At 36.7% G+C, this 24,834-nt stretch overlaps 2 protein-coding genes across 7 annotated transcripts; one reads left to right on the top strand and one right to left on the bottom strand.

Moving 5' to 3' along the window:
• The first annotated feature begins 6,727 nt into the window (after positions 1-6,727).
• LOC140005145 (metal transporter Nramp6-like) lies at positions 6,728-14,916 on the top strand. 6 transcript variants are annotated; one of them, XM_072045535.1, is made up of 14 exons: positions 6,728-6,941; positions 9,519-9,639; positions 10,474-10,552; positions 10,637-10,677; positions 11,069-11,147; positions 11,243-11,347; positions 11,968-12,077; positions 12,235-12,416; positions 12,504-12,573; positions 13,320-13,493; positions 13,617-13,721; positions 13,867-13,998; positions 14,145-14,240; positions 14,372-14,916. In XM_072045535.1, the coding sequence occupies exons 2-14, from the start codon at positions 9,526-9,528 to the stop codon at positions 14,693-14,695; spliced, it is 1,611 nt and encodes a 536-aa protein (XP_071901636.1). In that variant the 5' UTR covers positions 6,728-6,941; positions 9,519-9,525; the 3' UTR covers positions 14,696-14,916. The 6 variants fall into 6 exon arrangements, with proteins under 6 accessions (XP_071901636.1, XP_071901635.1, XP_071901640.1 ...); XM_072045534.1 differs by lacking the exon at positions 6,728-6,941 and adding an exon at positions 8,782-8,937; XM_072045539.1 differs by lacking the exon at positions 6,728-6,941 and adding an exon at positions 8,782-8,937 and having other exon boundaries at positions 14,145-14,248; positions 14,372-14,591.
• Positions 14,917-16,080: 1,164 nt separating this feature from the next.
• On the bottom strand, positions 16,081-21,524 carry LOC140005146 (cinnamoyl-CoA reductase 1). Its single transcript, XM_072045540.1, has 5 exons — positions 21,251-21,524; positions 20,853-21,007; positions 19,850-20,035; positions 18,987-19,339; positions 16,081-16,497 (listed from the first exon to the last, which is right to left on the bottom strand). The coding sequence occupies exons 1-5, from the start codon at positions 21,369-21,371 to the stop codon at positions 16,314-16,316; spliced, it is 999 nt and encodes a 332-aa protein (XP_071901641.1). The 5' UTR covers positions 21,372-21,524; the 3' UTR covers positions 16,081-16,313.
• Between the last annotated feature and the right edge of the window lie 3,310 nt (positions 21,525-24,834).

Below are 24,834 nucleotides of genomic sequence, written 5' to 3'. Positions count from 1 at the left end.
CTCACCCAACCCACCACACCAGCCACTACCTCCACCGCCTCTCCCGGCGCCGGTCACCTATTCCGGCATCGGTAACCTTAAAAAAAATTTTTAAGTCCCTCACCCTCACCCCCTCTCCTCCTCTCCCTACTTCCCCTCTCCCTCCCTCGTCACCCTTCCCCTCCTGCTAGGTACAATCTGGTCGCCCGACCAGATCGCAAAAGAGGAGGGGGAGGGGCTGCGATCTGGTCACGGTCTGGTCCCAGATCGCAGAGCAGAGAAGGGGAGAGTGGCGGAGGAGGGAGAGGGGAAGAGGGGAAGGGAGGGAGGGAGAGAAAAAGCAAAAAAAAAACAATGCACAGCTGCCGGCCTTCCTCGGGCATCGGAGTGCGAGGGAGAGGGAGAGGGAAGAGGGGAGGAAAGGGGGAGAGTGGGCAGAGGGGGTGGCAGGGGGAGGGAGAGAGAGGGGTGGCGGGCCTAGGGGTGGCCGGCAGAGGGGAGAGGAAAGGAATGGTGGAAAAGTTTGGGGGTCGCGGGGGAGAGGGGAGGAAAGGGGTGGCGGGGGAAGGAGAGGGAGGGGGGAGAGGAGAAAAGAAAAAGAAAAAAAAAGAACAGAGGTGGAACTGGCGGAGATGCTGGAGATGGGAGGCAGAGGAGAGGTAACGGGGAAGGGGGAGGGGGAAGGAAGAAGAAGAAGAAGAAGAAGAGGAGGAGAGGAAAGAAAAGCAAAGGAAAGAAAGAAAAAGAAAGAGAAAGAGAAAAAAAAAGAAAAAAAAAATTTTCATCTTACAAAAACTTCTACAAAATTTTTTCAAAAACTTCTACAGTACACTACAATAAAGTTTTAGACAAATTCCCAAAAAATTCAGATTCCAAACAGCCCGTTGTTTTAGATATTTGTTCTCCGGAAGTAACGAAGGTTTGAAAGTAATTGAGACAAAGTAACAGACAAAGACGTACGTTGCTTATAAAGAGTAATCATAACGAGATATCCTTGTATAGTATAATATGGAAAGAACGTGACTAATCTTTAGTAGTGGCTGCTGAGAACTGAGAACTATATATTTATCCATTAGTCACACAGGATAGCAAGCAGTTCATTTTTGTTGTAGATTACAAAACTTGTCTGATGCAGAATTTTGCCAACGAAAGAAAAAAAGAAACGGAAGAAAGAGAAAAAGGTACGTGCTTTCTGATTTTACTGTATACTGGACCCACACGACAAATATGAGTCCCAACACGCAATCGGTTAATAGTTAGGGACATTAGTCAAGTGATTATTACGTCCTTATTTTGACGCTAAAATAGCTAGTCCTTTATCCCATTTTCCTGTTGTAGGACCTGAAATTTTCTGCTGAACGGGAAAAAATAAAATGAAAAAGTTGAAAAACAACAATATAGTCACATTTCTCAACAGAATTTAGTGGCGATACATTCTTCCCCACACTTCCGTAATGCAATATACATTGAGGAAGGGGGTTGAAGGGCATGCAAGCATCCAGACAGCCCACAGCATTAAGGTTTTAAAACGAACATGCCAATTCAATCAGAAATATTGCGAGCCATCCCACCAGCGGAATGTTATTGAGATTACTCAAAACTTGTGCTAATACTTCCGGAAGAGGGAAACACTTGGCATGAGTGTCTTATTTGTTCTACAAGTCTCCTGATCTCATCAGTCGTGAAGGTCAACCACTAGACCGACCAAAGCAAGACTAAGGAGGGTGAAACGTTTGATTGATTGTTACCAATAAAAATGTAACCAGTGAAATCAGGTATAAAGAGAGAGTGACTCTACCACGGAACAATCACATCCAAGTTTTAATCTTAACGCCCATCTTTGATAGGTCCAGGTTCCAAAATTAACATTCTTTCTTGTTCTTTTGCCTTTACACCTTTGTCCGATAAAAAGAGTCAGGGCTTACCAAAAGCTTTAGTCACCACAGCCAAGTATTGGAAATTTACTTTTTCCTTTGAAGGAAAAAGAAAACCATAGAAGTATTGCTTAGAATCTAATTGCGTTCCCCAAGTTTCGTCTAGAGTACTATATCGTTTTATTCTTCACTACCGTGGAAAAAAACCCTTCACAACCATTTCTGTTTAGTACATGAAGTCCTTAGGACTTCTGAGTTAGAGCATTAAAACACAGAAAAAGGAGAACGTAGCAAAAAACAAAAATAAGAATGATAAGAAAGGGCAAAATTTCACTGTCAGTGGTCTTTTCCAGAAACGCAGGAGGAGTACATGACTAACCCTTTTTCTTTTTTTCATCACGGCTTGGGACATCAGTTTTGTTGCTTGCACTAGTGTAACTCTATCTAGATAATGCCACCTGGGGACTAATGATTTTGAAGTGTGTTTAATTTTTTGTTGGCTTCTTGTAATTTTTATTTGGAATTTGTCAAAAAACTCATGCATCCCTGCAACTGTACGCTCATGCATGCGCATTTGACCCTAACTCCAAACGTCGATGTTTCGATGGAAATGGGCATCATGTGAAGTAGGGCCTATTACAAAAGCGGCGTGAGCTTGACCAGTTCCGGCTAATTATGTCTCTACTTGATTAATAATAATGCTTGTAATGATATCCCCAGCAATAATAAGCTTATTAATCACCAATAATGCGCAAAAGCAATCTATATATCATCAAGTGCCATCAGCAAACGTCTGTTGTATATATAGGGATTTTGCTTGTAGGTTCGGAATTTATAAGATATGGAGCCAAATAATATATCCCTTTATACCTGCGTTTCGGAGACACCTAACCCAATGAGGTGGAGAAAAACCTAATCCTCTCAAGACAAGCAAATTATCAAGGTCATACATGGATCAAAAATCTCCCAGCATGGCTCCGTAAAATCATCTTACATTGGATGGTAACTCATTAATTTTTGTAACATCCCTAAAAGGAAAAAAATTGGGATCAATTAGTTAAGACAAAGACGAACGATTTTTTTTTTGTTTTTTTCCAGTGAAGGTTTTATCTTCTTAAAGACCCTTGGGAGACTTTGGCGTACATTGGAACAAAGCTCAAACAAGGGGCCATGAGCTAAGGTGGCCCATCCTATGGACCGAAACATCGTGCTTCTCCAGATGCTGTCTTTGTCTCTGAAGCTGTTATGGTTTGCTGTTTCTGTCACTTCTATTCAAACTAGTTGAAGAGGGGCCTCAGGCTTCGCGTGAGGTGGCTCGGGCAGAGGTTTTGATTGGCAATGGATGGACATATAATACAGTGTATGTAGATGATTAAGATTTATGCAAAAGTTAATAATGTGTTTATATAACATAAGTGAATTTTTTACATAAACTGATTGTTTCATTGGAAATACTACTCATGAGGCTGTTTTATATAAATCACACTAGTTAATTATCAGAATGTAGCCTCAGTCCAAAGATTATGCAGCCCTTGTTGCAGAGGTTTATATTTACGAATGGGTGATTCATTGGCTAATCAAAAGGAGTTGCATGCGGTTGTTGTTTCATTCAGACTTGGATGCTTGTCATCGCTGTGCTAGTCTTTTTTGTGCCTCTCTCTTCGGGTTCTGCTGTATCATATGTAACAAGTAACCATTTGTTGCTGTTGAGGTTGAATCCTGTTCTAACAAGTAACCATTTACATAAACCAACATATTGCATTACCACTTATAGTGTTCATAAGTATAGTAATAAAGATATTGTAAACAAATATAACCTCTCATCCATTGCTGTGGTAGTCACAATGTGAATCAATGCTCAAACAAGAGGCAAGCAAACACACCTAACACGTATTTTATTGCCTAACATAAACTTTTGTGCCAACTTTTCAATAAAAGTATTCATGCAAGTAATATCAGTAGATAAATTATACTAGGGGTGCATTTGATAAAACTGGAATTTGAAGTTTGGATTTATTAAATTATTGAACAGTTAAGTACTAAATTTGATATATTTGAATGTATATTACATCAAGTGATAAGTGAAAAACTTATCACTTATTTTTGAGATCAAGTTTTTTGTTAGCTAATTCGGTACCACTTAATTAATTCAGATGCTTTATTTATTGTTATCAAATGCTACTGAATGTATTAAGATCTGAAATTATTAATTTTAAGTGCTGAATTGAGTTATCAAATAGAGCCTAAAGTGTATCAATGAATAAGCTAATCAAAGTCATAATATATGTATATCAACCGTTGGATAAACGTTAATATTTAAGCAATAACGGCAAACAAATATTGAAAAATGGCAGATAGACATGGCCACCTCCGTTGTGGGTGCAACCGAAAAAAAATTCATGGCCCAATAAAAAGGCCCGCTGTTCTGTATCCCATGCATGGTTGCAGCGAATTCAGTCAAGGGTAGTTCACAGCCTGACTTGCAGCGTTCAACAAATATTATGCGCTACTGATCCAATCATAAGGCTCACAGAAATCTTAGCCCAATTTCTTAGTGTTCACTACTAGTTTAATACTTTCTGCTACTATCAAACCAAATTAGGTCGTCTCCCTTGAATCAGAAAAAAAAATATTCAATTTAGTCTTATCATGAAGAGTAATTTTTCACTAGGGGCTAAATCCACACATGATATAATTTTCAATGCTAATGATACAAGTTATGACTGCTCGTGATACAAGTTATCAATGCATTACAGACGTGGATTTAGACAGTAAAGGCATGGATTTGGCCCATCCCTTTTTCATTTGAACCAGTGATACCTTAATGGCCCATCCCATTTGCAAGTCTTCAAAGTGAGTAAGGTTTTCATGTTTGCAAGTCTCCAGGGCAAGTAAGATTTTCTTGTTTTAAACAAACATTAGATAACCAAAAAAAGATAATCATTGAACCTTAAGGTAATCTTTCACTTAATTTCTTTTTAAGTTTTTCTAGCTAAATTGTGTTTGACTCTAGTCGTCTCAAGCTATCTAGATTTTTAAGTCCAAAACAGAAAATCTCTCATTTTAGGCTTGACTTATCTATCCAACACGAAGTATTGACAAGTCTTGCACTTAGATAGACTCAATATTCAAAGATTTAATTGTTCAAATTGTATCATGCCACTTGGTGAGTGTATAACATAATTTTGATAATTGGATCTTTGAAAATTGGGTTTATCCAAATTTAATGCCATTGACAAAAAGTGCACAAATAAACGGGGTTGGCTAATGGCTACTTTTTTCAAAGACATCGAAATCCATCAAATGTGGAATTGGATTCGTTGCACTTTGCATAAGTTTCTTTTTGTTTTTCTTTTTCATTGGACCGGAGGCATGCTTTCATCTGGTTTTGCCGGCAAAAGGAACAACTTCTTGTTTAACCCACAAACGCCGGCAGCACTACGATTAACTAATCCAGCATCCTTTAATCGACGTGTAGTCCATAAAATTTACTAGTATTTCAATAACGAGAAAAAAAAAAAAAAAGAAATCTTGTACTTTGTGTTAGTATTAGTTCCGTAGGATAAGGGGCAGGAATGATCATCAGAAGGACCGTCACTGCACATTTCATGGCCAGGATTTGATCACAAAAAAATGTATGATTCAGATCACGTCTTGTACTTCGATTTTCATAATATGTGTTGTGTGGGGTTCACAAAATTTTGTTCTAAAATTACACATTGTGTAAACAAAGTTACGCGATATACAAATAAAATTATGCGGGGTACAAAATGCATAAAACCGCCGGTGCAACCGTTCCTGCCCGGATCCGTTGGAAGTACGAGCACGGGAATTGACGCATCCCACGTGTGCAGCAGCAGGCAAGGCTCCAAACTGTAAGCGGACCCACAAAATCTTAAAACTCGTCAGCATTAAGTAATCTCAAAGTACCCCACTCCGCTGTCCACTGGCAAGAGAATCGATCAGAAAATGAATAATCGGCAGAAGATGAGATGAGAATCATCCACTCCCGTCCAAAAAGAACGATGCCGAACACTAAAACAGTAAAACGACGACATTATTGGTTTATGGAATTAGCTGGGTCCTACACTACAATCTGTGATGAGGTGGATAAATTACGCCGCCTGAGTTTGGGAATAAAACAGAAAGCATGGCGTGCTACTTAAGCATGCTCCACTTATTCAGCCTCAGTTTGAGAATGAATACTTTTTGTTTTCTTAAGCAATTGATAATCATATTGTTATTACTATCAAGAAAAAAGACGAATATTTCCTCCACCTTTGCCAAAAAGAAAGTAAAGAAAGGTGGGATGTACTTGGATAGTGTATTTTTTTAAATAGGGTTTTTCTAATGGATGCAGTATTTGCCTAACCTACTCTCTATTAATTATATATACACACACACTAATAATTATTATTCTCTATTATATTTATATACTTTTGTTATTTAATCTTATCAACCTTCTCTTGTATTTATTTACTTTTTTTAATTAATCTTAAAATGTTTAAAAAAATATAACACCTGCAATATATTTTAACGAGTGCCCATACGGTACCTGTTAGGCGAACTGTTTTAAATATTATTTATAATAACCTCTATAATATTACTATTTTTTATGATGTGATGTATGTGACATAAAAATATAGTTAAAAAATATGAAAAGATAATTAAAAAATATATTTATGACGCAAACAAAATAATACTTGAAAAAAAAAAGTGGATCGAGACACATTTTGCGTGAAGTTACGTAGAATACACTAAGTTAATCTTCAATTATTTATCTCAAAGAGCGTGGCCGCGTATTACGCAGCGGAAAATTAGCACACGCTAAAAGGGGCATGCTGCTGCAAGTAGTTCCGCACAAGCAGCATTTACGGTGCAGTAAAAACTAGTGCACAAGGACTGCATGTACTAGAAGTCTAGAGCGGAACAACTCAGGAGGCAGGAGTCAGGACCCCTTTGGCGTTAGACTTTCACTATTTTCAGGCTCGTCGCTCCCAGAGAAGCTCTTTTCCCCTCTCTTCCCCACTCTACAAATCTTGTTGTCAACCCCGTACAATTAATTTCGAGTCTTCGCTCTTCAAAGAGGTAATGTTTAATTTAGTTGTCTATAGCTCTCTCTCTCTCTCTCTTCACATTCCTTGCTTCTTCTTCTTCCTCCTCTTCTTTTTCAATTCCGGGAACTTTATTACTATATTTTTTTGTTTCCTCATTGCATGTTCAATGAAATTTCTTAGGGCAACCACACTGATAAATCTAACACTCACCCTAATACTACTGCTAGTTTTCAATTTTGTTGGTTTAATTGACTCATCTTCGTAAACTAGTCCTTTTGGAATTTACTAGCATATTTTTTTTCTTAAGTCGTGGATGGTTAAATATAACCGTAGAACTATCTGTAGTCATACACTAAAACTACTTGTACAGAGCTAGGAAAATAATTCGTTCAAGAGACCGAGTAATTGTTCATAAAGAATGCAATAGTTCAAATATTAGACAAGCTTATCAATGCACGAGGCATAAAGCTAGTAGAGATTTGAAAAAAAAAAAAAAAAAACTCTCCCCTCGTCCTCGTTTGGAGTTTGATTGTTGCAAATTGTATTACTAGTACATAATTTTCCGTATGCAAAGCTTTAGAATTGATCGTGTATTCAAATTTCGCTCTGAATGTGAGGGATGCGTGGACTATATACCAATCCTGTTTATGATTTCAAAAATATATCCTAACCTATTATGATAATCGGAGTTAGAACTCACCCAAACATCTTTTCTACAACCCAGAAAAAAAGCAGTGATTGGTGGAAAAGTAAACTGTTTCCTGGTAAATTCAAGGACTATGAATGTAGTACTCGTAAAAGTAGTGGTTACCAAATGGAAACTTAAGTACCTTTTTGGCTTTTGGGCTGCAGGGTCGAGAGTTTAAATTCCATTTATTTTGAAAAAAATTTAAAGGCGGTGACAGAACATCATTTTGGTCTAGTTAGGTCTGTATACCTACTAGTTCCCTACACAACTTTTTTAGATTCCCCCTTCCTATAGAATATGATAGATTAGGTTATACAAATATTATCGTTACCGGCAAAAAAAATTATTTACCTGCTAGCCCCCTACACAACCTCTTTAGGCTCCCCCTCATATAGAATAGGATAGATTAGATTATACAAATATTATCGTTGTCGGTAGTAGAAACTGTAGAATAGTATTATTATGATTTTTTAGATATATTACTATTGCTCCACATTTTGCCTTTCTGAATTTTGATTGTATTCCTTCTACCCCAAGATTACAACAAAAGTAGTGAAATTTCTCACCTATCTTCACAATGGAACCTTGAACTAAAATATTTTACAAATTGCTTTGTTTCTTTCACTTTCTAATAAATATTATTTACTTAATATTGAACTTTACTTAAATATTCAATCATTTGAATTATAAGCGGAGCACAAGCTCATTTCAAAGTTTGATTGTTATACAAATTATTCGCCTACTATATAGTATTATATATTAGAATTTAAATCTTATATTCATATATATAATTTTAATTACTATACAAGTTTATTCCATTAGATGACCTGGCAAATAATAAATACCAAGCCTTAGGTAGTTTTCTTTTAAACTTCTGTAATATTGATTATTGAATAAATTGATTTTTTATAACATAGAGTAATTAGTTGTCCCAAATAATTTTAAACCACCACATTATAAGTTTTGTGGTAGCAAGTATTTTCTATGCCACTGGCCATTTGGTCCGGTGGTCATCACCCTCTTTGGTGATGTTGGAAGTCAACGGTTTTACTCCTGCCTCCTTCAAATTTGTCACGGTCTTAGTTAACCATTTCTCCTTATCCTTTCTCCTAGATTAGGTTATAGACATAGGTTATAAACATCTATCGTTATCCAAAAAAAAGAAAAAAAAGGTATTTTCTATGTTTGACTTCTGGAGATGACACCTAACTCTGACCTGTCTCAGTCTCTCTCCCCGATAAATCTTTGTTGCCACCCCTATACTATTCGGTTCCCCAGTTTTTTTTCTGTTGCCAACCCTTATTCAGTTTTCTCAAAACTAACGCGTATCTCAAGAAAGGTAGTTCACATACTCTTCTTGATATTCTTTTCGTTTCTTTCAATCTTTTAATTTTCTCGGCGTTTGATTGCATTTTCAGTGAGATTAACTGCCATGAAAATGGTGGTTAATTTAAGAGTTAAGACTATCCTCTTTTTATTTTTTTATTATTTTTTATTTTTTTGGTCAACCAGTCAATTTTATCACGAGCAAAAACTAAAACCATGATCTGGGTCACGAGATTAATCCTTACCGCTTGTTCTAGAATCATGGTCGATGAATTTGCATGTTTTTGAAGATTGACTAACTGGGTTCAATCCTTGCGCCTTTGGAGAATTTTTCAAGATGGCAGCTTAAGCTTTAATGGGGTTTTCCCATTGTTTAGATATATCAGAAGTTTGTATTCCGTTCGGTGGATTTAATTTATATGATGGAAATACTTCACAGTAATTGCGCGTGGCTTTTCAAGGTTTATTTGCATGCATTGTCATTTGTGAATTTTATTCTTTTCTCATTGTTGTTCTTGGAAAAATTCAAGCTTTTATCAGTTATGTTCAATCCATTTACTAATTTTTTTTTTTGTTTCACTTCCCATGAAGCAGAGGCAAGATGGCGGCTAGAACTGCTGGCCAAGGACAGTTCATGACCAGCTCTGAAAATCCGAGGCTTGCCAATGAGCCGCTCATTGATAACATTGAATATGATCAGATTGTCGTTCCTGATGTCAGTATTTCTCTCTCTTCTGTTTTTCACCAGTTTTTGGAGTTTTTATTGCCCTTTTTCATGGTTATTGTCTTCCACAACTGTAATAGGTGACAATATCATGCAGTGATGTATCATCTTAGTTTGTTTTTATTATCTGAGATTGGTTTTAGTTTTAATCTATGTAAACATGTAAATGCCTGATAAACGAAGATTTTTTTTAGTGCATAAGTAATCTTCCAAAATTATATTGCAGGAGTCGGTTGTTTTTTGTCTGTACTGTGATTTATTTTAAAAGCTGGCGTCTAGTGCAACAGACTAAGTCATCAGAATCTAAAAAGGATCCCATGGACATAAATTTCTGACTAAAAATCTCAGAATTAGAGAATGCACTCCATTTGTGGCCTTCAGCAATTGAGTTCGTGAGAGAGCACACTCAGTTGAGTAGCTAACCTTTTTCCTTGCAAAATCTGTTGATTCAAAATATCATATCTTTTGTTCAGGTTAGCCTCATTGAGTATTTATCACAGATTTTCTTCTTGCACCATTATAAAGTGGCAGTGGCTCAGCTAATTACTGATGTATCTGATCTCTAAAATCTTAAGTAAATAAAGTCCCATTGTCTTGCTTCTTGACTTTATAGAAGTGATGATAGAAGCATAACCTTGGAGCTGCAGATATCAACTCCTATCAAATAAAATTTCACTTTGAGTTATGGTTGTTAACAGACCCATTTATAATTTTTCTGGCTTTTGGTTTGCTATTGCTCTTCATCACTGAATATGATAATTGAAGTGCTGTGTAATATGAAATATAGATACTTGATTGGAGGCTTTTCCAATTTTCAATCTGCAGAAGAAAAGCTGGAGGAACTTTTTTGCCTATTTGGGTCCTGGATTTCTTGTTTCTATCGCCTACATTGATCCAGGAAACTGTAAGACTTCGCCATGTGTTTTGTTTCATGCTAATGGAGATATTGCCGCACATCATGACCCTTATTTTGTGATTTGGTTTACAGTTCAAACTGATCTGCAGTCAGGAGCCCAATACAAGTATGGGGTGCGTATTGTCCTGTTTTGTCTTAGTCCATCCAACTTAAAGTCTATCTTGAACATGTGTTGGGAAGTCTTGATTATGTTCGCTTCAGATACTTTTGCTTGTCCCATATTGAAAGAGCAATAACTTCCTCTATTTGGTCCCCTTAGACTTCTATAATTTAAAGTAAATCCGATTGAATGGACTAGGGACATTGATTAGCTTTCTTGTTTTTGTGGATTGCGTCGAATAATGAGCTCAAAAGTAGGATTGACATTGAACATTGTTCTACAATTTTGGTTGGCGAGCCACCAAACAAAAGCTCTGCCTTCACAAGAGTTTTTCTACATCTACCCATGAGTAATTAAAGAAGATTCTGTTCCACTTCTTAAGACCTTCTCTTAATATTTTACAGTTACTTTGGATCATATTACTGGCATCAATTGCAGCTCTCATAATCCAATCTCTAGCAGCAAATTTGGGTGTTGTTACAGGTATTCTATTGGTCTACCATATGTATTTCCGCTGCCATCATCCTTCAGATTTGATTGTAACCTTGGCTAGTTTGGATCACTTTGTACTATTTTAGGAAAGCATTTAGCAGAACACTGTAGAAAAGAGTATCCAAAGGTGGCCAATATCATCTTGTGGATTCTTGCTGAAATTGCTATTGTTGCATGTGATATTCCTGAAGGTAAGTATTCAGTTTTTGTTTATTTTACTTAATTCATCTTGGCAGTGATATCACGCTCTCAGTATTGTTATATTACTTCCACCCTTCTTTTCTGGAGCTATTCAGCTTTAGTGTGTGAGTTGGCTGAGCACAACTTATGATTGGATTGTGGGTATTGTTGATTGAATAATTTGGAAAACATTATAGGCATTTAGAAAGAAACCTCTGCACCATATAACATATTTTCCATATTCAAATTCTCATTGTGTGTTCACTTAAAGGAGGAGCAAGAGTGGAAAGGATGCGGTAAGTGACTTGTCAAGGACTACCAATCTGATTGTTCTACAAATTCATTTTTCTATCTTCAATGGAGAACCAACATGTGGCAATTAGAAAGTGGGGTTTATCATCAAAAACTGGTTTCTTGGGCTTGCATGAATATCATATTTTATTTTATTTTTATTCAGAGGAATGATGATGTTATGTTGGTTTAACATCCTCATCCTGAAATTGGCAGAGTATAATATCATTATGATAGAATTTAATCTTCTCCTTATCTATGACTTTCTTTGAAGACATAAACTGTGTGAGTGGCTCTCAATAAATTTCAGTGCTAACTCTGTTACTTTTTCTTATACTAGTGATAGGGACAGCATTTGCATTAAACATACTCTTCAAAATTCCTATATGGTGTGGCGTGCTAATCACAGGACTCAGTACTTTGGTTCTGCTATTGTTACAGCAATATGGGGTACTAAAGCTATTCTTAATAACTTTGAGGTTTTTGAACTTGCTAGGAAAGATGAATTTGAGTTGTAATTCAAAGAAGTTATGGTTTAATCAAGAATTTGCACCTTAATCCTAGCATACAGTTACTGCAGTATTAATTAATTCCAACCATTATACAGGTCAGAAAACTTGAGATCTTGATTGCTTTGTTGGTGCTTATCATGGCCGCATGCTTCTTTGTGGAGCTTGGCTATGCAAAACCCAAATCTTCAGAGGTTCTTTATGGACTTTTTGTTCCACAGCTCAAGGGAAGTGGTGCCACTAAACTAGCCATTTCATTGCTTGGTGCTATGGTTATGCCGTGAGTGTTTAGCATGTTAGCTAATTTGACAATGAAATGACTCGTGCTAACGCACATTATAACAGTAGTTAATTTTCCTTCTTGCAGGCATAATCTGTTCCTCCATTCTGCTTTGGTCTTATCTAGGAAAATTCCACGATCAGTTTCTGGCATCAAAGTAATATTCATCTCCAAATGACTAGAATTTCAACTTATGTATATATTCATTATTTTCAACTAGCACATGCAAGTAAGTGAAATCATTTGGTTCTTTTGACACTAGCTTGATTTTCTAAATTCCAACAGGTATTTTGATCATGAAATGATGTTTTGATGCTGTTACTGGATATGAGGTTTTAAATATTCTAGTAATGCCAGTGCTATATGCTTACCGTGTTAAGAGAATATATAGGATTTATAGAAATTTTTAATTCAACAAACATTACATCTCAGAAATTGCATTACTAGCCCATTCCACTGCTACATGTTTTTGCCTTTACTTACCCGGATGTTTCTTGTAATTACTTCAAAATCATGTTGAAAACGATGAGGGCTATTTAGTACATAGCTGAGTCTCTTATCAAATCAATTTAAAACCACTGGGTACCACATTCTGTCTACTTTTGATTTTCTTGACAATCAGTCATCCAAATTAAGATGTTTTGTAAAAGCATTGGCATATCTTATATGCGAGGTCTTTTTCTTAAGCTTGGATCAAGTTCATCCATAGCTACTCCAGTGATGAAGATTTAAAATTTGTTCTGACCAATGCAGTTGATCTTTTGAGCCTAAGATGAATGATAATTCCATTTGGACTAAATACCATCAATCCACTACTTTTGCCGTTTGAAGTGGAATTACCGAAGCACTTCTATTACTTTTTCATTTCTTCACATAATTTTGAATTATTTGTATTGTCTACAGGAGGCTTGCAGATTTTATCTGCTAGAAAGCGGGTTTGCCCTAATGGTGGCCTTCCTCATTAATGTATCGGTCATCTCAGTAAGTGGTGCAGTTTGCAATTCCCCAGATCTGAACCCAGAAGATGAGCAGAATTGTCAAGACTTGGATTTGAACAAAGCATCATTCTTACTTAAAGTATGTTTCGTGGTTTGAAAGATAAACGGTACACATGATTGCGAGTATATGTTGACTGCAATTACCATCAAATTATCATGATTTCATGACCCCGGTTTCTATCATTTTCTTTGTTACCTGTAGCATGTTTTAGGAAGTTGGAGCTCCAAGGTATTTGCAATTGCTTTGCTTGCATCGGGCCAAAGTTCTACAATCACTGGAACATACGCAGGGCAATATGTTATGCAAGTCAGTTGCACTTTTTTTTTTTTTATATGTTAAACAATTTTATTGTCGCTTTTCTGTTTTATAATGGAAGCATACGGATGGCAGTAAAGTGCAAGAGTTGTTTTTTATGGTAGAGAACTATATGTTCCTTATCTCACATTTGCAGGGATTCCTTGACTTACAAATGAAACCGTGGATTCGGAACTTCTTGACTCGATGCTTAGCTATAGTCCCCAGTCTAATTGTGGCACTGATTGGAGGCTCTGCTGGTGCTGGAAATCTTATTATTATAGCATCGGTATGGTATCCTTTGCTTTTGGTCTTCGACACATGTACTTGCTATTTTCTCCTTTTTGGTGAACACCCAATTTTGTAGGTCATGCTGATAGATCGTTGAATAACAGAAGTTGTAGTTAAACCACTTTTCTTTATCGTTCTTTGCAGATGATCCTGTCATTTGAACTTCCGTTTGCACTCATCCCACTTCTCAAGTTCACAAGTAGCAAGACTAAGATGGGAATGCATGCAAACTCTATTTGGGTAAGAGGGTGAGAGCTAGCTTTCTGTTTATGAGTTTGCTGATACATATGCAGCCTATGCGATCTAAGGTACGGTAATATCAGCTTTAAGAACATCACATCACATCACATCGCTGCCTTTGTTGTGCACAGATCTCTGCAGCAACTTGGATCATTGGCTCCCTGATAATGGGCATAAACATCTACTATTTGGCAGAGAAGTTGGTAACAACTCTTACTCATAGCCATTTAAGGGTTGTTGGCATTGTATTCTGTGGAATACTAGGATTTTCGGCCGTGTTAGTTTATTTGGCTGGTATCCTATACTTGGTCGTGCGCAAGACTAAGAAAGTTGACATTCTTCTACCCGAAAGTTTGCAGATGGCAAACGAGTCGGGCAATGCATCAGTTCTGCCTAGGGAGGATATAGTAAACATGCAATTGCCTCAGACGAGGACTACTTCGGATGATGACTAAAAAAGTACTCCGTATAGATATCGTAGGCGAGACAGAAGTAGGGGAAAGTTTCTGTTTTCAGTTCCAAATAAAACGATAGCTAGTTCTAGTAGCTGTTTTACACGCAATATTACCCCATTTTTCTGTTGATTTTAAGTGACTTGACTTTGTCTTTCCTATGCTCCTAGATAATTGGAACGTGGACTAATAATTCTAAATTGACAACATTCATTCGTCTCCAATGTTTTTTTGTAACATTAGAGGGCAGCACAAGCTCCAGTGCTGAAGTAGCAAAAGGATCAGCACAGAATTTGGAAAATGGGGTTAGGCATTGCCATTTAAGTGGATCTACGTGATAGTAAAAGATGTGAGGTATTTTGTGCATTCGGAGAATTCCACGAGTTTCCTCGGGTCTATTCATCTATTGATTGGGGTGATTGGGTGTGAGATTTTATCTTGGTTAAATTTCTGACCAAAGTTTGTGGCCGGAATTTAGTGATATAAACGTGATGCAATCTAAACCAAGTATTTTCCTGGTTTGGGATGAATATATTATTGGTCCAAGAAAAAGCAATGCTGGAGAGTCTATTCATGCTTCTGGTGTTTTTAACCCACCCATTGTTCTGGGCTAGTTACAGACAGCGAGCTCCATTGCTTCTGCAAAGAGTGTGTGTGTGTGTGTGTAGTCAAACTAGTAAGACCAGAATTTTCAGAGATTTTGTCAAACACTAGCAAGGTTGGCAAAAACACGACCCTTGTGATGTATGTTGGCTGTCCTATATAGTATCGATTGTTGTTGGTCTGTTTATTAGATGACCGACAAGTGTTCAGACCAGAGTCCATAGTCCATAGTCCATACACACGAAAAACTACTATTTTTTTTTCCGGATACAGAAATAAACACACACACACACACTTACTTAGACTAAGCATAAGATTCGATAAACAAGTAATCTAAGGACGACTCACAAAACAATCTAATCCAATTAATTGGTGACAGGACGAGTACCTCATAAACCTTAAATCCAGGATGAAGGCCACACAATCTTCGGATGTGAGATGAAAAACTACTACTTGGCTTGCACTATTCCCTAGTACAATCGACAATCGTTTTCACTTTTCAGAAACTTTTCACACTAGAAAGTCATTGGTGGCCCCTGGATGACTTTGCCCATCATCATTTCCAGATCATGCATCGCATAAAACTGGTACTAGCAGACGTTCTGGATATTGTAAGTATATGACTGTGACCGTATGACTGTTTTGCACGTAGCATACAGTGGACAAGTCCTCCTAATTTAATACTACCATATCTTTTTCCCCTCGCTAAAACGTGCAAGATTTAATCATCTATCCAGACTTTTTATGCCAGAAACAGTTGTCCGAGTGATTGGAAGAACCAAGAATCGTAAAAAGTAGATACTATAAATTAAGCCACAAACTATATATCTTAGGTAGTAAAGACTTCACATCGGGTACGGAAATCTGGAGCACAAACACTACTGCCTTAAACATTCTGGTTCACAAGCAACGGATTTGGATTGCAACCTTAAACATTCTTTATACTTCTACTACTTCTTCTTCTTTAATGATAAAAAGCTAACATTTTGATATCAATAGCAACCAGAATAAAGTCAGACTAGTAGTGAATTTTAATGGGCTTATCGTTCTGAGTAGGGAGGGGTATCTGGCCCTTCTCCTGAAGACTTTTAACCGTCTCATATAGGCACTGTTTCACCGGTGTGAATTCAAACCCCAAATCCTTGAGCTTCTGATTTGTGAACTTGTAAGCTTTTGCTCTTGGTCTTGTTTCATCGGAGCACCTGTTCATCCATACAAGCCGTTTGCACGATGAAATGAGACCTCAGTTCACAAACTAATAGGTCAACATATCTCAAATCAAGATGATATAAAAAATGTACAGCAGATTCAAGACGTCTCTATTTTATGATCTCATCCTAGTTACTGCATGCTTGGCAATAACGTATCAGACCAAAACAATGACGAGCAGAAGATGAAATTAGCATATACTAGTCTATTATTGTGGATGCAAATTTGAAATCCATACGTGTATTCTTCAAACCACAACAAAAAAAAAAAAAAAAAAACCCACATGCGTACTCAATTCAAAAAGAAAATTTGTGTAGTAACTAGCATCAGATTGTACAGAACTTTCATGCGCAAGTGAAACAAGAATTAATACATCTCATGCGAGGAGCAAAATTGTTCTTTCCCTACACTTGGATATCAAAATAGGGCCACTAAGCATTAAGACAGAACTAGATTTTCTTGGACAAGAACGGGATTAGACCACATGACATGGATCGAAAGGGATACGTTTTCAACCGTGGCAAGCCACAAAACACAAGGCCCCGGTAGGTAGAGATGTATGCGGATAACAAACGACTCGTGGTCCTGGCATGGCGGTAGGTAAGGTCTCTTTCTTTATCATTTTTAACAAGGAGGATGACTGCCAATTATGCCTTCGTCTAATGATTTGATACAACTTACTTTTGCCTGTCATAGTAGGTTACCTAAACCACTTTACGTGAAGGAGCTTCCAAGCTCCTCCAGCCCACAAACCAGCAACGAAAAAAGATAATTGAATAAGAAAGGGTTGGTGTGTACTCATTCTTGTTATAGTACCAATTCAAGTTAAAATCAATTCAAATTGATTGTATAAAGAGGAAGTTCTTGACATAATATTGTCAAAGCGAGTGGATTGCTTTTCTGATTCTAAAAACTAGGACTGTCAATGGGGCTGGGCCAGCCCGAGCTCGGCTCGTTCGGCCCGACAGAAAGCCCGACGAGCCCGATCATTTAGTGAGCCGGTCTGAGCTTGAGCCTAAAAATTAGGCCCGAATTAAATGTGAGCCGAGCTTGGGCCTTATTAGGCTCAAACCCGATATAGGCCCGGCCCTTTAATTACCTATATATATAATATTTATATTTTGATATTATGTATAATTATATATCCAAATATATTTTTACTAAATACTAAAAATATATATAAATTACAAAACACAAAAATACATCTAAAGACTCTTTCATGAGTTTTCTTGAGAGCCAATATTAGTAATGCATAACTAAATCTCTAATTTTTCTTATTGGTTGAGTAAATTTTTGTATTGGCATATTATTAGTTGATTTTTTTTTTGTCTACAAACACAAAAATCATCAAGCATATTTGGATTTAAATCACAAGATTATAAAAAAAAGTTTCAACTTTTAAAGATGCATTGGCTTATGATCGCATGTTTTATTACTATTTTTCATGCATTTTAAACCGATTAAATATAAATATTGTTGAAAAAATTTTTGGTTTATATACTTTTTAAGAACTATTATTTGTTCATGTTTAGTTTTAATATTATAATCTTGTAAATGTTAAATTAGTTTTACAACTTAATAGTTATAGTAATTATATTAAGAAAATTAAGGAGTAATAAGTGAGCTTGGGCTAAGCCCGATTAAGGCTCACAACCCGAATATTATGTGAGTTGAGTATGAGTTTCACATTTACGAACCCGAAACTCATAGCCCGAAGCCCGAAAATGTTTCAAATTAAATGAGCTGAGCTTGAACTCATCAAAGCCCGGCTCATTAGGCCCGATTGACAGGCCTACTAAAAACTATCAGAAATTCCAAACATGAGCTTATTTTGGGTTTTCATTCAGAGTATTGAAAACTAGATGCATAAAAGAGCCACAAGATTATTATATGTACTGTATTGATCTCTAAAATATAGTTTATGCTGATATATTGTGCATAACTTATGCTCCCTAATCCGTTTACAACACCATTGGAGATGACAAATAAATGAATCTCCCCCACTCCCCACACCCAAAAAGAATAATAATAATAAAGCCTCTTCTTACACATGCGTCCCAAAAAAAAAAAAAGAAAAGACTATTTCCATTCTCCAAAAGTCAAAACTTTTTTGGTTTGGTGAAATTGAGAAGCCAAATCACCTGCCATTTTGAGGGAAACAATTACCTATCACTAGAGAAGCAAAATCTTTGACATAAAGTTGGGTAAAGACTACAAAAAGAATGTTGCGGAAACAGAAAGATATCAATCATATTAGTAAACAAGAAATCACCATCATTTTTCAAATAGTAATTTTTTTTAAAATTTTTTATTTTTGGGTGTAAACCATTTCACCTAACATTAGTCAAACGGCCACCAAATTAATTTGTGGGCTCATTAATTTTCTATAGCATACATTTGATTTACCACTTCCGCTTTTCTGGGTTTTACATAAAAAGTAATGAATGGACTGGAATCAGAATGATTGAGCAAGTGAACTTACTTGGTTGGAATTGGGTACTCCGGAAAGAGTTTGGCCAAGATTTCAACCACTTCACCACGATGAAGAACGCTCTCGGCGCAGAGGTATCTCCCAGATGCCGAGGGAGTCTCGTAGATAAGAACGTGTGCCAATGCAACATCCTTAACGTGCACGTAGGCCTGCACAGAGTTGGCATAAGTCTTTGCAGATCCAGTCAAGTATTTGAGGATATGAAGAATACTGGCATTCACGGTCGGTTGCAACAATGGTCCCAACACCAGCACCGGGTTGATCACCACCAAATCCACCCCTTTCTCCTTGGCTTCGTCCCATGCTGCTTTTTCTGCCACAGCTTTCCCGTAGCAATACCAATTCTGCACGTACCATCATCAATTAGCATCAACCTTGTAGGATCATCACTAATGGTTTGGACTATGTGTCTGTCACCGGCAAAAGTTTTCTACCATCTTTTTGCTGTCTTGTTACAATTTTGCAAAGTACAAGGGCAAGGTACAAATACAAAATCTGGTTCTAGCTATACGTAAGATCCAAAAGGGATCACTGTTCATAAAATTGTGACAGATCCCAGTAAAAATTCAACGGAAGGGCAGCCAGGTTAAGTTGGCAACTTTGGAAGCTGCTCGCCTACACGAAAAGCACAAATGATATGTGCAATGAGTTATGTCACATTTCTATATACTTGTTCATCGCATGATCAAGCATCAAGCTTTTGTTGGGCGGTATATTCAACATTCCACCTAAATAAAGTGTTCGAGTCCACGTTAAAGAACAAAATAAATGGCTTGCAGGGTTCTTCTTCTTGTCTCCTAATATTTAATGGACTAATGCTATAAATGTAGCAGATAAGATGAGTTGCAGCAAACCTTAGTATTCTTGCAGAATTCAAGATCACTCCAACAACTCTCGTCCACAACTTTTTCAGGTTCCCTGTTGGGGTCCATGTAAACCGCACCAATTGATGAGGTGAAAACCATCCGCCGGACCTTGGCCTCGGCAGCTGCGTTGATCACATTTTTGGTCCCAATCACCGCTGGCTCCACCATTTGTTCCTTTATGAGTTTATTCCACCATTATTATTACAATTATTAAAGGCATCAAAAATAAAATTATAGTACTAATGAATTTCCTCTAGCGTCATGCATACGCATTTGCCTCTCCCCCTTCCCAAAATAAATAAATAAATAAATAAATAAAAATTGCCCAGGGTAGGTGGGATCCAGGGAGAGTTACAGGCTACCGGTATAATGTGAATGTCAAAAAAGAAATATATGGTGCTGGGCAGATGCTCTGTTACTTAGCATCATGCCACCAACTAAAGATAAACAAAAGATACGTTCAAAAATACTAATAATAAAAAACAAGAAGTAGGGCCCTTCACCAAACCCAACTCAAAATTATATTCTAAATTTTGCTTTTTTTTTTTTTATAAATCTAAGAAATGCTAAGGCCCTGTTTGGATTGCGATTTTCCTCAGAAAATTATTACGTTTTTCGTGAACGCATTTTCCTTTCATCTTTTTACCTCACATATATCAAATCGTTACAATAATTTTTCTAAAAAAAATCCAGAAAAATGCAATCCGAACGGAGCCTAATTATTTCCAATTATTTCAGGGCCATAAAGTTTGTAATCTTGCTTTTCCCCCAAAAAAAAAAGTTTTATTCTTGCATACTAGTATTAGCTAGCGAGAAAATTTGTAAAAATATGCTATTGCTGTCCATAGCGATGATTGCAATCGCTTTCTTTCATTTTCTCACCAACATTGAAAAGATCAAAGGGTGGTTGGTGACTGGTCAGTAGGAGTCGATTCCTGATGAGATACAGACATGCAGTATAAGATACCATGATCCACAACTTTGAACTTACCGGATCATCCGTAACGGGGGAAGCAGTGTGGAAAACCCCATCACAGCCTTTGATGGCTTCACGTAAACTCTGATAATCAAGAAGGTCAGCTCTGCATAGTGTCAATCTCTCTTTTGCTCCTTCTAGCTCCCGCAAGTGACCATTCTTCGCATCATCTACACTTAATACAAAACAAAAAATTTGAAAAAAAAAAAAAAAACATAGGTGGACCTAACATTTTGATAACCATACTGGCTGTTGACATGTTCATGCACTCAAGAATTCCCTCCCCCAGTAATGGAAAGACATGATCAATAACCAGCCATGAAAAAAAATCATTTTTCCCCGTCTCAGAAAAGATGAAAACCATAACGTGCAAGTATACAAAGTGAAGAGGAGGGAATGATATTTGATCTTACCAGGGTTTCTAACAGTTCCTCTAACAGTGTAGCCTTTTTCAAGGAGGAGCTTAACTATCCAGGAAGCGATGTATCCACCGGCGCCAGTGACACAGACGACTTGGCCGGAAACTGAAGGCATGCTTGTGACCTGGTTTTTCTTTTCTTTTTGGTTTAGGTGGGACGTGAGGTTGGTAAGTAATGAGAAGATTTCTGCGCGCGAGAACGAAATTTCTTCTGCAATGAAAGGCAAAGGAGAGACCCAAAGTACAGAAAAAGGCTGTGATTCAAGTGGAATTTATAGTGCGAAAATAACGTTCACTGGCTCACCTACCACACTCGAGTAAAGAAAAAAGTTAGAAATAGTAATATAAAAGGAAAATGATGATAGATATTAGATAAACGGAAATTCCTGAAAGAAGAGGCCTGAGAGGGACAAGTGGGTTGGTTATAAAAGATTAAATTAAACTGCTGGTGATTTTCTGGATATATATATATACAGGTCGAGTTAATTAAATAAGTAACAAAACTAAGGAAAATATATTGGGATTCCGGAGGTGGTTGGATGACGAAAGTCGACGTCATTTGTTGTACGACCTTCTTTTATCAAGTTTTTTGGTAAGGATTTCTTGTAATTGTACACACTGTCACTGTATATAAAATTTATTCTTTTGTAATGGATTAATCTATATATAAAATTTATTCTTTTGTAATGGATTAATCTTTCCTATACTGACAGTGCTGTTAGCGTTGGGTGAATAACAACTGTGCAAAATTTAAATTTGAAATTTAATTTTTACACACATGTCATGAATTCAACGGTAATAGTATATACACTGTCAGTGTATATAAGATTTACTTTTTTGTAATGGATTAATCTATCCTACACTGAAAGTGTTTACACCGTCAGCGTCGGATGAATGACAACTATGCAAAATTTGAATTTGAAATTTAATTTTTACATACATATCATGAATTCAACGGTGATAATGTATACACTGTCAGTGTATATAAGATTTACTCTTTTGTAATAATAGAAATGACAAAGAATATCAAATATCCAGCCAGGTTACGAGTTACAACAGTTGAGGGCAGAGAAATTCTAGAACCAATTAGGCAAAGCAAGCCAAGCCCATCATTTTTTGGTTATGCACACAAAAGAATAAATTTTATGTACACTGACAGTGTATACAAGTACAAGAAGGCCTTACCAAAAAACTTGATAAAAGAAGTCTAGATATTTGATATTCTCTGTCATTTCTATTATTACAAAAGAGTAAATCTTATATATACTGACAATATATATATTATCACCGTTGGATTCATGACAACTATGCAAAATTTGAATTTGAAATTCAACTTTTGCACACATGTCATGAATCCAACGGTAATAGTGTATACACTGTCAGTGTATATAAGATTTACTCTTTTGCAATGGATTAATCTTTCTACACTGAAAGTGTTTACACCGGCAGCGTCGGATGAATGATAACTATGCAAAATTTGAATTTGAAATTTAATTTTTACATACATATCATGAATTCAACGGTGATAATGTATACACTGTCAGTGTATATAAGATTTACTCTTTTGTAATAATAGAAATGACAAAGAATATCAAATATCCAGCCAGGTTACGAGTTACAACAGTTGAGGGCAGAGAAATTCTAGAACCAATTAGGCAAAGCAAGCCAAGCCCATCATTTTTTGGTTATGCACACAAATAAAAATTAATGGTACAAAACGTTTCTACTTGCATAGGGTTTGCATTAAACACCTTTCCTAACGTGGATAACACTGTCCGACCATTGGCTAATAGTAGCGTATTAGTTCTCATCCTGTATGTGTATGGAATCAGAAGTTTGAATCCTGGCACATTAATCAATCATGGGGTTTAAGTCTAGTGGATGCTCGATTTAGGTAGGGGGGGGGGGGTTTGGTAAACAGTTATGAATAATCAATCGTAAGAAATGGGTGTCAAAATTAATAACACCTGTACCTATTGTTTGGCATCCTGCAATGGCAATGAAAGTGCTAGTTTTGCCCTTATCATTCCACGCTTACTATTTGAATCTCAAATCGATTAGTTCATTGACTGAATGAAATCTATCCCGGTTCTAAGCCAAACAAGTAAGACAGAATCATTAAGACTCGTACTCGCAGTGGAATTTAATGATTCTAATACTACAATACTACCCATATGTGAACTCTACTTGAGAGTCAAACGGTCCCAACTTTTATCTTCCCACTGTTAATGTGTTCCTTCTATTTCTTATTACTTCGGCAGCAAGAGAAAAAAAATTCAAACCGCGTGACCGGTTCACTCCTTTCCAAATGCATACTTCGCCAACTCTGTGTTCATTCGACATAATAAGTCTGCAACTGGCATTTCTTTCATAGCTGTGAATGACTTAGTCCTGAAAAAATCGATGACCTCTTAACCGGCTTCTCAAGTCAATGGAAGAACATCAGACGAAACAAACGCTTACAACAACCCCCTCCGGGACTAGTCAAGAAGTTATCCATAGCACCTGGACCAAACTCGAACCGAATCACTTGGACAAACGCTGATATTTTCTTAATGTAAGATTACTGGTTAAGAAAAGAAGGGCAAAAGAAACGGGAAAAGAGAAAAAAAAAATTTTTTTTTGTAGTTGCTACCTTCTTTGACGAACACCAATCGCCTGTTTCTGACATTTCAATTTCAACTGTATCGTGACAATCAGACAGCAAAGGCTAGAGAGTTTTAGTTGGAAGTTGGTGCAAAATTTGGCTTTCACATTCAATAGCCTAGGAATCCTGTGTTCTGGTTTAAAACTAATTATTCACCGGTTCTTTTTTTTTTTTTAGCGTATTCTTGAGCGAAACAAATTTAATTATGTATTTACACGGACTTGTCATCTCAAGTTAGTTCCGGTCTTCCAGAAAAAAAATTGAATGCATAATCTAAGTGCAACAACCTTAGCTAGAAAATTTCAACCATGTTCAGGGAATTCTCTCTTTGTAGTTACACCTACACCTAAAGCTCTCCTTCCCCACATTGACTTTGGTCGTGTTCTGAATCCTGAATTTAACAAACTCCCAGTATTTATTAGCTCTTTTTTTTGTTTTCTTTTGACAATTAACGTTGTTGGTCAGAGAGGCAAACTAACCAACAAAATTTGTACGAACTACAGTTTAGTTCTCAATATTTGACTTATAATTAAATTTTTAGAGGGTTTCTTTCCCTCTCTCTGTTTCTTTTAATTTCTTTTTTTTTTTTTCCTTAACTTTCCTTGTTTTCTTTTCTCCTCTCCTCCCTGTTTCCTCATCCTTCTGTCCATGAAGCAGCATAAATATACCTTAATCTACGTAAACGTAAACAAGTAAATTAAAGTCGCTTCTGGTTAACGTAGTAGAAAAATGGCAAATCCAATTTTCATGCACTAATAAATCCACCCGCCTTAGCTATCTATCCAGGGAGCTTAATTTGCGTTCGTTCGAGCATTTCTGGCTGTTCTAAAGAATTTAATGACAGAATAGATTCCGCATCCTTTAGAAAAGAGAATGGAGAAAGAAGACAACATCAAAGATAAACGCTTTGTTTACGATACATGTCAATCCTC

Source organism: Coffea arabica, chromosome 4c (assembly GCF_036785885.1).
Source record: "Coffea arabica cultivar ET-39 chromosome 4c, Coffea Arabica ET-39 HiFi, whole genome shotgun sequence".
Classification (NCBI taxonomy): domain Eukaryota; kingdom Viridiplantae; phylum Streptophyta; class Magnoliopsida; order Gentianales; family Rubiaceae; genus Coffea; species Coffea arabica.
This window is presented reverse-complemented; position numbering and strand designations above follow the sequence as displayed.